The sequence below is a fragment of the Rattus norvegicus genome, chromosome 7 (assembly GCF_021556685.1).
Source record: "Rattus norvegicus strain SHRSP/BbbUtx chromosome 7, alternate assembly SHRSP_T2T, whole genome shotgun sequence".
NCBI classification, from domain to species: domain Eukaryota; kingdom Metazoa; phylum Chordata; class Mammalia; order Rodentia; family Muridae; genus Rattus; species Rattus norvegicus.
Genome location: NC_141540.1, coordinates 75,479,477 through 75,492,803, shown reverse-complemented (window position 1 = coordinate 75,492,803; position 13,327 = coordinate 75,479,477). Strand labels below are relative to the sequence as shown.

Sequence of the window (13,327 nt, the reverse complement as noted above, 5' to 3'; positions counted from 1 at the left end):
ATGTTTGTACATGTTTGTACATGTTCTGAGATTCTAGGCACAGAGAGGCTGTGGACTGTATTCCTGCAGACAAGAGGGCTACTGTAATCATTTCTCAATGATATTTTATAAACATTAAGTTATGTAACAGCATTTCAGATAGTGTCTTCTCTGCACTGTGTATAGGGTATGGTGTGTGTGTCTATGTGCATATGTGTAAATGCATGAGGATGGAGGTCTGAGGAGGACATAGGCCCCCTGCTCTACCATTCTGTCTTATTCTCCTGAAACAGTATTTTCCACTGAACCTAGAGCTTGGCCGCCTACCAACAGGCCCTAGTACATCCTCCTGTCTCCACCCCACAGAACAGGGGTTACGGGTGTACAGGGCCACACCAGCTTGTTATGTGGGTGCTAGGAATTTGAATTCAGCTATCATATTTGAGCAACAAATACTCGACCCACTGAACCGTCTTCCCAGCCCCTTTTATTAAACTATATTTTTAGTATTACTACATTTTAATATTGATCACAATATTACTTTCATGTCATCCATTCTGGTCTATAAAAAATTAGTTTGTACTTTATGGATTGCCTTTCTCCCTTCCAAAACAATTGGTCTCCCTGCTATTAAAAGCAAGGGTTCCATAAAGAAGGGGAAGGGGAGGGGTTGGGGGGATGTTGGCCCGGAAACCGGGAAAGGGAATAACACTCGAAATGTAAATAAGAAATACTCAAGTTAATAAAAAAAAAGTAGTTCAATTCTTAAGACAATAAATTCTTTCAACTGAGAAATTAGATCTTGTAGTAAGAATTATTAAGATATTGTTAGTGGACTTCAATTTTTAGTACATTCAATATATTAAGAAATATAAAGTTTCAAATATTAATATTATAATTATATAACATGCTTTCCTATTTGACTGTTATATTATTTACAGAATAAAAATTAAAAAGTACCTTACCTTATACCTTACCAAATTTTATTATTGTAGTCTTATTCTGAAAGGGAGAAACCCAGCTTCTACAGTGAAATTTGTCATTGCAGTCACAACACTGTCTTCTAAAAGACATGTATAACTTAAGACATAATGAACTGGAGGAAATATTAATACATTAGACAAAAATAAGAACATTGGTGAAGCAATATGGAAAATTGCCAGTTTAAAATGTAAGTAAAAATAAGTTGAAAGGAAATACTTAGCATAAGTTGATAAAGCCAGGTCCAAAGTCACGTGTTACTAAACATAATCTAGACTTAAAAACAATAAAAAAATAAAAGCAAGGGTTCGCTTGATACCTGTTTTATTGTACACATGTGAAAATCATGACCAAATAATAATTAAGTTTATGGTGTGATCTATCTTTACCAAGCTAACCTGGGTTTCTAGATCCTAGTAAAGTACTGGGACTCTGCAATGAGGAGGTCCTTCTCAGCAGAGTTACTCCTGGGAGGACTGCCGTCAGTGACAGCAGTTAAAGTGCCCATTGCCCAAGGTCACAGGCTCCAGGAAGGAGTGAGTAGAGAGCAGGCCATCATAAGGTGGGCTTCCCTGCCCTCTAGTCCCGGCACATCTGTCTACTAGAGATGGACCTAGATCTATGTAGATCTGCTGTGAACATCACGGTGTGGAAACAGTCTGACTGTACCCTTACCTCTCCATGTGTGCATGTTCTGACCCTCCTGTCTTTGGGGGAAACTTCCCTGAAGATAGGACTGATTCACCTGGAACAACAGAGAAAGTCTGAAGTTATGTCATGCTCTGTCCACTCCCTGGACTTTATTCTCCTTTAAGGATGTGGTACTCTTTAGAGACAGTTTGGTGACTTGTGTTTTAATGGGACCACTTGGGGGCAGGGGGAGGGGAGAACTGCCCACATTTTAACAAATAACATATCCTTCTAGATGATTCTTGTACCAAGAAAAGCTTTAAGGTACCCATGCTGATAATGCAAACCTGTAATCACAGTATTTAGGAGACTGAGTCAGGAGAAGTTCAAGGCCAGCCTGTATTTAAGAATGAGGTCCAAATCAGCTAAGACTATATAGCAAGACCCTGTCCCAACTGGAAAGAAGAAAAAGGAAAACTTTAATTTTTTTTTTAAATTTTGGCTTGTCTTTTCTTTTTTATTCAAAGGTATGACACTAGCATTTGCAGGAACATATTTATTGGTGAATTTTGCTCCAAACATCACCCAGGCTATCTCAGCAAGAACAATACAGTATTACTTTGTTGGCTGGCAGTTCCTGGTCTATATGGTAAGAGTTCTAAATATTTTACTGTTTCTAAAGCATATTCTCTAGACTGTTGGTAGCTACAGTGTTAGGAAACCCATGCAACCCTTTCTTCTCCACACAGTGATTTACTAAAGTGTACGCGATCAGTATTGAAGGATGTGAGACATCAAGTCACTGTTGAAGCATCTTCCCAAAAAGTCCTCATGAGGTCAAAGCGAGAGCAGTGTGCAGTCCCAAGGGATGTGGGGGAGGTGGGGACAGGAGGGAGGGAGGAGGAGGAGCTGGTGTAGTAAGAATCTGGAGACATTAATTGAGATGCTTATTGGATGCACTAGCTGCATCTGGTAAGTCTAAAGAAAAAATTGGATCAAAACAGTAGATATGTGACTTGCTGCAGAACACAGCTAAGACTGGAGAAAAAGAACATTATAGAAAGGGCAAGTAGTAGGAAAAACTGGAATTTTCTACCTGAGTATTTACCTAAATATTAGTTTGGCAAAAATCTTGTAAATTTGATAATAAAGAATCCAGCCTAGAGACTTGTACTAATTCTGGAGCTTCTTAGAATTAGAAGTGACCTCAGAAAGGTACCTGATAGTCCTCTGCTCTAAAAAAAAAAATTACCCTACTCTACAGACTTAGTAGTAAAAACATGGTGTGGGTGTTTACGGGTTTTACAGGCGAACTTTGCACCTAAGTGTAACTCAGCCATCTACATGACAAGAGTTCTCTGTCTCACTATCTCTGACATAATCCTGACCCCTGGAACACAAATATCTATAAATATTCTCTACTGTGTCCTCTTTATTCCTTCTCTGATGCCATAGGAAAGTAGTTAATTTCTGTGTTTTTTTAAGTATTCATATACTACACACCATTAACCATCCTGTAGCCTTCCAAGTCACCCACTTTCTAGCTCCCATGCACCCCTTTCTCATTACATCTAGCATATCTCCCTCCATATATTGCTGAGAAAGAACAGAAGGAGGAAGGGAGAAAAGAAGGGGAGAGGGAGAGAGAGAGAATTCATGAACAGCGTCTTCCTCATGCCCATCCGGAGTGCCTCTCTTCATCACCTCTCAGTATATTTTACATTTCTTTCTATTTTCTGCTGCTGTGATAAACACCAGGACTAAAAGCGAGTGTGGAGGAGAGGGTTGCTTGGCTTACAGTTTGCAGAGGGATTCCAGGTGAGAGATTCCCTTGGATAGGAAATGAAGAGGGAACATGGAGGAGCAGAGGAACCTGCGTACTGTTCGCTTACCATTTGCTCTCAGTTTACTTTCTTACACAATGCAGATCACTGCCCAGGGGTGCAACTGCTACACTGGCTTGAGTCACTCCCATCAATCATTAATTAAGCAAGGGCCTCCACAGTCCTGCCCCTAAGCCAATGTGATGGACCAGACTCCTCAACTGAGGGTCCCTCCCACACAACTCTAGTTTGTACCAAGTTGATTTAAGAACAAACAGGCAAGCGAACACCTAGCCAGCACAGAGGCCATGTTCACACAGCCCCTCCCTGCAGTCCACACCCAGCTCTCCTGCCCAGGTCTCCTGACTCCTCTGCATTCACTCCCTGTTCATTCATTACTCATTGCTTCAGGAACATTCCATAGCTTCCTCAAGTGTGAATATTAGAATCTGAACCCAGTATTTTGCCTCCAAACCCTCTCATCTTTTTTGTGTGTCAGTCTGCCTTGTTGGAAACCCGAGCTACACCTGACACCTCTCACAGCTTGGTTCCTCAATCTCCATCCTTCCATGTTATAAAGTCTCTTGCCCTTGACCCCTATTTTATTTTCCCATTGCCATTGCGTTAATCCAAGCTGTCACCATCTATTTCTATAGCTGTGCCAGCAGTGCCTTAAATAGCACAGTGTCCCCTGCTGATCCTCATCAGTACCTCACCACAGCTGCAGCCATCACCTCAGCTGCAGGCTTCACCACAGCTGCAGGCCTCACCACAGCTGCAGCCATCACCTCAGCTGCAGCCATCACCTCAGCTGCAGCCATCATCCTTACACCCATATGACTACCTGGTTCCATTGTGCCTGTGGTTCCTCTGCCAAGAAAGTGCTTTGCCTCCTCTGACCTATAACCCCTCCTGCTCCCTACAAACTTACCCTCATGAATGCAATTTGGATGCAGCCTCTTCTGTGGAAATATTACAGAGCTAGTTTCTCCATTCCCTGTACTTTTTACAGGTCACATTATGACTTTATTATTTATTTATCTGTCCTCTATTCCAACAACGCCCTGTAACAGGAGAGTTATTGGTTCATCAGTCAATCGGACAGCCCATCACTCGATGACCTCCTAAAGAAGCACGTGTTTCTGATATGTTGATAGCCATGGTTTCTACCCTGTCACTTCGCAATGCCTCCTTAGCCCCTGCCCGTGCCTCAGTTCTGGGCGTTGAGCTTCCCAACTCAAGTTGTCCTTTCCAGGGCCTTCAGAGTCTGTCCCTTCACTCTGCCCTATTTATTTTTCTGTGCGTCCATCACCACAGTCATTTAACTACCACAGCTTTCATTAATCAACTCTAAACACTAGAAGGAGCTTTAATCTCTGGTTCTCTCCTGCTCCTCACACATTATTGAGTGTGTCATGGTAGTGCAGGCTTGAAATCCGACCAACACATTATAACTTTTAGCCTACAGGCAAAACAAATGCTTCATCCAGTAACAAAAGAGTGACACAGCCTGTGACCAGAAAATGAATAGCCTGAGTCAGATGCTCTGGAGATTAAAGATGCATCAAGCCTTCTTTCCTGGAATAACTGCATGGTTTAGTGATGACATATCTTGTATTGCTTTTAGTACCAGAAAATACATCTAAAGCAGACAAAACTGACTTTTTAAATGTTCGCTTTTCTTTTTCCCCCCTTCATGGTACTAGAGATTGAAACCAGAGCATGTACACACTGTAGGTAATTTACTAATACTGAGATGGAGGCCCTGCCCACAAACCATTTGTTAAACCTGGAGATGAATAAAAATGCTGTAAATTTAATTACATTTTGCTATTTTCTAAGGCTAGTTTTTAATATAATATTTTTAATCTTTTAGACTTGCATACATGTATACAATTGACTACAACTCCCTGTCTTCCCCAACTCCTCCTAGTCACACTCTCACCACAACCCTCACAGCTAGATGGCCTCAAAGCTAGCTCTTACATTCAGTTATACTCACTCATTCAACATACTGTATAGCATATCATAGCATAACATAGTATAGCATAGCATAGCATAGCAGAGTATAGCATAGTATATAGCATAGCATAGCATAGTATAGTATAGCATAGCATAGCATAGTATAGCATAGCATAGTATAGTATAGCATAGTATAGCACAGCATAGTATAGTATAGCATAGTATAGCATAGCATAGTATAGTATAGCATAGTATAGCACAGCATAGTATAGTATAGCATAGTATAGCATAGCATAGCATAGTATAGTATAGTACAGTACGTATTGTAACCTGGGTAATAGAGAGAAATTCTTATAGACAAAACTTTATAATCCTAGAAGAGACCTCTACTTCTAAAAGCCATATTATATTAATGAAGTCTATTTAAAATAAATTCCACACAGAAAAGTTTAACTACATCCAGGTATTTGTAAGATAGCAAAAAATAATTCTTTAATAATAATTACAATTGAGCAGCACTTTTACCGTTAGGGGACTTTCATTCTAGATTGGAATCTAATCCATTTTGTAACTGCATCTCTAAGAACTATGGGAGTGATCAGTTCTATGCTAACACCTTCAAGCTGAATTTTGGATTAAATATGTTGAATATCTTAATAGCCAATGTTTAATTTTCAGATGCGGTAGATTAGGTGGGAGCTTTATTGAATTTGGTGTTTTGTTTTTACAAAGTTCATAATTACATTAAGACTATTTTGTGAGCTAGGTGTGGTGGCACGTGAGTGTAATCAAAGCCACTTGGGAAGTCTAGGAAGAAGGATCATATGTTCAGGGCCACGCTGGGAAACGTAGCAAGATCCTATGTCAACACTAATCCCAAAAGACTAATTTGCCTAATGGCTAATGAATGACTAATAAGTCATTCGTATGTTTCTGTATTACACCAAGTATAAATACAGCATCTGAATTGCTTTTCAGGACTGATCAGAATCACATATCAAATTAATAAAAATATTCAAAAGTCTTGATCAGTTTTTCACTTACCTCCAAGGAATTGTAAGGTTACACAGAGCATCTCAGCTCTCACTTATGTGTTTCCATGGACTATAGGTGACTGTGTTATTTCCAGCTCTCTGTGAAAGTGGAGGCCTTGTCACAAGGCCAGGAGCCTTCCCCCTGCTTGATGCCCTTGTGCAGAAAAGGGATTTGAGAAGTCTGGTGTCACTGTGAGCAGGTGAGCAGTGGTGTCTCTGCTCACCACTGGCCCAACTTTACCAGGCTCCTCTGCTAAGAGGAGTATTTCTCTTCAGCAAAACCTCAAAAGTCAAGGCTCAATGGAGTCTCAAGTTCAGAGTAATTTGTAAAGATACAGAACATGTCCCCTGAGGGATCCGTCATGTGTGTAAGTGGGCTAACAGCTAGCATCCCTAAGGAAGGAGAGGGTTTGCTTTCCTTAGTCCATATGTCCTCTTCGGCCAAGGAGCTGTAGAACCATTCCTTGACCAATCCACCTGTTAAGGTGTTCTTTGTAGCCCTCCTAGGAAGTACAGCCCTAAGCCTCAATTACATCATACTCTTTGGCAGGCTTGGCGGTGGCTGTTTTGCCCACGCAGACTTTCCAATAAACTACTCAAATTGAAACCTCTGTTCTGAACATAAAATCCTTCCCATGGTAATCTATACAGTGCTCATTTTCTCTCCTCAAATAAGCAGCAGCAGGGGCCAAACTTGTCATTTGGAGTAAATCTGGGCTCCAATGGTGGTTATTAAGTCTGCAGTTCTGACAAAGCTGATTGAACACCCACCACCTGGTGCTGTGACCCCAGAGGAAGAAAACTGGGTTTCTGCTAAACAGCTCTTGCATGAGATCCCGTTGCTCTGTTGTCTGGATGAAAACAGCACGGTGCCTGCAGCAGGACATGAGTAGTAGACCACTCTGACAGCAGGCAAGGCCTGTGCACAGCTCTGGTCTCATGCTACACTTCACCTTGCAGCAGTCCTGTGCATGGGCATGTTGTCTTCTTCACCTCCCAGAAGACGACACTGGGGACTAGCGAGAGGTCCAATAGCTTGGCCAAAGTCAATGAATTCAAATTCAGAGAGTCAGACCTCCAAGCAAGGCTGCCTTTCTCTGGAGAGCACAGTCGAACATGTCACTAAACTGCCTATGCAGGATCAGTAAATTGACTACCAAGGGTCAAATCTACCCACAGAGGACTTTGACAGAGCCTATTTCTGTTAGACAAAGAAGTCATCTGGATGACAGAAAAAAAGGAAAAGGTTGGAGCTGGAAAGATGGCTCAGTGGTTTTAAGCACATACTGCTCTTGCAAAGGACTTCAGTTCCTAGCACCCACTTCAGGTGAATACACAAACCCCTGTAATTCCATCTGACTTCCACACACACTCACATTCAAGCGCAAACATGCACACATGTATAAGCATGCACACACATGCACGTGCAAACACACACATGTGCACACATGTGCACACATACACAACATACACACATGTACATGCGTATCAATGTGCACACATAACACATGCACACACACATGAGTGCACACACAAACACACATGTATGTATACGCCACACACAAAGAAGAAATGGACTCAGACTCAAATTAGTGAAATTCACCTGTTTAGACTACCATTGACTCCTTTAGCACCGAAATGGGACAACTAGTACCATAAAATTCTAATTAGATTCAAGAAGCAGTCGAGAAACCCCTGAGTGCTTGGTGTGGTGCACACCTTTAATCCCAGCACTGTGGAGGCAGTGGCAGGTGGGTCTCTGGGCTACAAAATGAGTTGTAGGCCAGGCTAACCATGGTTGTCTCAAAAAACAGAGAGGGGGAAGGAGAAGAGAGAGGACAGAGAATGAGAGGGAAGAAAAGAAAAAGAAGTGAAACAAAATTCCAAAACCAATTCAGATAATTTATCTCAAAGATGATTTCTTGGAAAGGACTTCAAGAATTAAAACCTGAATCACTTTTCTATGATTTCCACCACATTACTTGCCCAGGCCTCCAGAAAGGAACCTGTCATTTCCCAGCTCCTGCAGGTCTTCAGCAGTGCTCGGCACAGGCTTGCCCAGCCTTTCTGATACAGTGGCTTCTGTTTGCAGGGCTTCTGCTTGAAGCATCCAGGGTCACCTCAGACTTCAGGCCCCTAGCCTTAGCCTCAGCTGTAAAACCCCAGTGGCATATGCCATAATGTAAACAAACATTCTGGGGATTTAGAACCTGGGCCTCAGGCTGGGCAGCGTTATTCTGCATGCCAAAGGTGGTATCTTTAACATGTCCTACATGTATGACAAGCCTCAGTTTCTTCACCCATGAAATGAAGATAATCACAGTACCTGCCTCCTGAGCATGGAAGGACAGGTGAGTCGGTGTAAGGAGAACCCAAGTGTGGTGCACACTGGGTTCACAGGTTCAGTCAGCAACAAGGCTTCTTAGTGGAAATTCTGGAACCCATAAAGCCACTGGCAGCTAGCATTTCTGAGAAAAGTGTATAAATGGATAGATATCGTTCATACTACTTGAATACTTTTCCCTGAGAACTGTGTGACCTCGTGACACAAAGGCAGAACCAGTGCCACTATAATCATCCTGTGAATAATGAAAACTCATGTTTTATTTGTTCTGAAGCCACAGATTTAGAATCTGAGGAGGAAAAGAATCTATATGATTTTTAGAACTGGCTATACCTATCTATATTTTACCTCACCAAAATTTAGAGCAGGCATGGAAGCAAATGTTCCATGCTCTAGGCCATGGGAAAGGGCCCTCCATCTCCTGGTAACGATTAGGTGAAAGCCAGATCCCTGCACTGAGGGACACTGGGCTAAAAAGGCCTTACTGGGTTTTTGTTTTATTTATTTTGGGGTTTTGTTAATTTGTTTTTTAAACTTTTTAAAAATCTTTTTTAACCTCTTGCATTTTTGTTTGTCTTTTTATTTGTGAGTGCTCTGCTGCATGTGCACCTGCAGGCCAGAAGAGGGCACCAGATCCCTTTACAGATGGCCATGAGCCACCCATGTGGGTGCTGGGAATTGAACTCAGGACCTCTGGAAGAATAACCAGTGCTCTTAACCACTGAGCCATCTCCCCAGCCCTAAGGCCTTCCTATTAAAGGTGGAAGGAGACTGGAACGCCCGAAGGTCACAAAGGCAGCTCTGTCCAGATTGCTGAAGCGACATTCTGGGCAAAGCACAGAGCTGTCTGAGAAGAGCGAAGAACTCCAGGGAACGATAGAAGCAGAACTGTGAGAGAGTGGGGAAGAGCAGGAGAGAACACGGCTATCATTGTTGGCACACAGTGGGCCATCTGTGAGGTCTACAGCAGAAGCTAAACATACCCAGGAGAAATGTGGTTTGTAACGTACAAAGGATAGAAAGCCATAAGAAATCCATGCAAAAGAATGGCTGGTTCTAATTTATATTTTCACTCCCTGAATCAATTTGGATGAATCTCGTGCAGACTTGTTTCTTTCCTCTGAGTCTGATTTACTTAGTTCTCATAATGTGATATGATTTCTACCCACTTCCCTACATGTTCTTTATAGGTAAATAAATTCTTCTGGGCTGCTCTCTTAGTGGGATTTTATTACTGTGAAGAGGCATCATGACCATGGAAAGTGTTATAAAAGAAAACATTTAATTAGAGTTAGCTTATAGTTTCAGAGGTTTAATCCGTTATCATCATGCTGGGAAAACATGGTGGCACATAGGCAGACATCATACCGGAAAAAGTGCTGAAAATTCTATGTCCTGATCCACAGGCAGGAGAAGGGGGCTGTGTGCCACTCTAGGCCTGGCTGGAGCATAGGAGACCTCAAAGCCCACCTCCACAGTGACACACTTCCCCCAACAAGGCCACACCTCCTCACAGTCTACTCTCTGTGTGCCAGCATTCTAGCACATGAATCTATGGGGCCATTCCTATTCAAATGCCCACAGCTGCCAAGTGGTAGAAGTTTTGAAAGGCAAGGATACTCAGACAAAATAGAAGATGACTGCAGCCATGCAAGGAGGCTGGCAGAGGGCAAAGGAGGAAGGAGCTGGGAGCCTCTGCGCTGGGGCATGGCTACAGGAAGCTTGGCCAACCTAACACAGCATGTCTGCTCAGCACATACATGAACAGGAAACAGTTGGACAAGTGAGATGGAGTGGCAGGGAGCCAGGGTTGGAGAGCTGGGCTTGTTGTCACTCATGGGTAGGTGGTATTCAAGCGCTTTGGGTGACTGAGGGTCCTGACCCTGCCCTGCACTTATAGTTGGCCCTGGGAACCTCAGTCACCCCAGCCCTCATGAGAACCACAGCGAATTCAAGCACATACTCGGGGTATCTTGTAGACTGTGTAGAGAGACTTACTCTTTTTCTTTAATCTTTTTAATTTTCAGATTCTAGAAATCCTAGTTTTCTGCATCCTTCTGTATTTCCATAAGAGAAAAGGAAAGAAGCATATCGTGATCCTGCTCACCCTGGTGGCACTCCTCGGTAAGGGCCTGCTGTGTGCACTGTGTCTCACGGCTATTCCGAGTCCGGGGGAGGATGGATGGAAGGAAAGCACGGGAGCATGCCAGCCCGTTCTCGCTGTCTCTCAAAAACAAAGTCTAAATTACACAAAATATACTTTGCAATTTTCTCAATTTACATATATTTAATCCTTTTAAAAATATATTTAAGGGGTTTTTTTGTCTGTTGGTAATTTTTTTTCTCCCAGAGAATTTGAGGATTTTTTAAAGAGAATAATTGAATATATTAAAAGGAACTAACGAACTTAATTTGGGTAGGAACTTGCTTAACAAGATCTAGCCTGTGTACACTTTTTAAAGTTAAATGTGAGTAGATTGAAGCATTAAGTATGAATAGCATGAGTTTCTTAAACACCAATTCCTTCGTTCTTGTTTACTTTTTGTCCCGGCATCTCCTGGCAGGATTAGAACCCGATGCTTAGGTAACACCTGTGTTTGTTTCCCTTTCCGCTCTTGTCACATCTCTCTTGACCTTTCTCACATGCTCATATCAACACAGGAGAGCTCACTGCACATTCTGAGTAATTTTCTTTTAAAACTTTATTTAGAACTCTTACTTGCTCTAAGATGCCCAGACTCACTTGCACTGTTGAGGTAAGCTGCGCCTCACCACCCCCAAGATGGCTGCCAAGCTCTCCCCTTTGCACTTCACCCCTTAGCCCTCTCGTTGGTGGTGGAGGATTTGTGCTTAGGACAGTTGCTCTTACAAACACCCTGCACAAAACACAGCCCACAGGGGTTTGGTGATCAGAAAACAGATGGCGGAAGCCTGTATTTGTTTCTTTTCAAACTACCAGACAGGGAGATTAGAAGCAAACAACAGAATTAAGATCATATATATTAGCTCTGAACGTAAATGCCAATGTTTTTAAAGTTTTAAAAAGGTTTTGAAGAAGAAAGAATTTTCAAATTGAGTTTTGGAGAAACTTTCAGATTAGTCGTCAAAATGGCTCTGAATTGGATTCAGCCCATGTGCATGGGTACAGACAGCTCTGTGTGAGTTATTGAAATAGCCTCACACATGCCTGCTTCTTTCCCATGCCCCCTCCTTCCTAGGTGTCACACCCACCATGGTTAGCACTCAGTACTAGAGCAGGGACCTCCCTTAGGACCAGCTCCCTCTGTGACCAGCCTGCAGATGTGCAGTGCTTTGAACGTGTATGCATGTCTTTACCTAGGGCTGGGTAATTTATGCTTGAAGTAGAAGAAATGATGGTGTCATGGTTTACCAAGCTAAAAACCAGGAAGAAAGTAATAAACGTGGCAAGCAAGAAGAGTACTCTGATAAGAAGACTACAGTTTAATGGTGCACATCTTTATTTTTGGTTGTGAGCCTAGCCTTTAACGGCTGAGCCATCTCTCCAGCCCATGGTGCACATCTTTAATCCCAGCTCTCAGGAGGCTGAGGCAGGTGGGTCTCTGAGTCCAAGCCAGTTCGGTGGTCATGATGAGTTCCAGACAGCCTGGAATACATAGTAAAACCCTGTTCAAAACAAAAATTCCGGTTGAGAGGTGCATCATATCGAACGTGCTATGGGAAATCTCAGAAATCTACATTAGTAGAGAGGTAAGAATAGAAGACTTGTCTCTGTTCATGGAAGATAAAAAGACTTAAGAATGTGTTTAAAAGGTTTCAGTAATAGTTGAAGCAGACCATCCAATGACTGAACTCTTACCTCCCTACCCCCTGAGAGCAGAGCGCCCCCTTTCCTGTGGTGGACGCTGTTTACAAATTAGATTCTATAATTGGCTACAAATTCCAGAAAGTCGAACAGTACAAATTGCATTCACAGTGAAATAAAAACAGAAAATGATTACAAAGCAGATACTTATAAAGGCCTCCACCCGTAAGCTCAGCAGCACTGCAGCTGCAAGCAGGAAGTGCATTCCCAGCCTTAGCTGCAGCACATAGATTCAAGATCATTGTGAAAATGCTCAATAGTAACGCCCACAATTATTGATTAATACTGTGATCCCAGAAAAGTACTGCTTTAAATGGAAATCAACTACACTCAAGAAGTAGTTTGAAAAGTAGTAAAGTAGTAAAAGTTGTAGTAAAGAAAAAAGAAAGAAAGCAGACTGCGGAGATGGCTCAGTGGTTAACAGCACTGACTGCTCTTCCAGAGGTCCTGAGTTTAATTCCCAGCACCACATGGTGGCTTACAACCATCTGTAATGGGATCTGGTGCCCTCTTCTGGTGTGTCTGAGGACAGTGACAGTGGACTCACATAAATGAAATAAATAAATTTTTAAAAAAGAAAGAAGCAGTTGATTAGAATAAAGGTAAATTTTAATGAAATAGAAAGCATAAAAAGAACAGACTAAGACTAAACCAAGGAAGCAGATCTTAAAATACAGAAAATAAAATAGATTCTTCATTAGGAAAACCATCGCCAACATTAGCACTACAC

General features: G+C 42.2%; 1 protein-coding gene across 2 annotated transcripts in view; it reads left to right on the top strand.

Moving 5' to 3' along the window:
- Window positions 1-13,327, top strand: part of Nipal2 (NIPA-like domain containing 2) — a 110,322-nt gene that overhangs the window by 82,165 nt on the left and 14,830 nt on the right. For both annotated transcript variants that reach the window (NM_001130559.1, XM_087558003.1), the window contains exons 5-6: window positions 2,118-2,239; window positions 10,781-10,877. In NM_001130559.1, coding sequence (NP_001124031.1) covers window positions 2,118-2,239; window positions 10,781-10,877 — 219 coding nt within the window. The remainder of the gene's footprint in view (window positions 1-2,117; window positions 2,240-10,780; window positions 10,878-13,327) is intronic.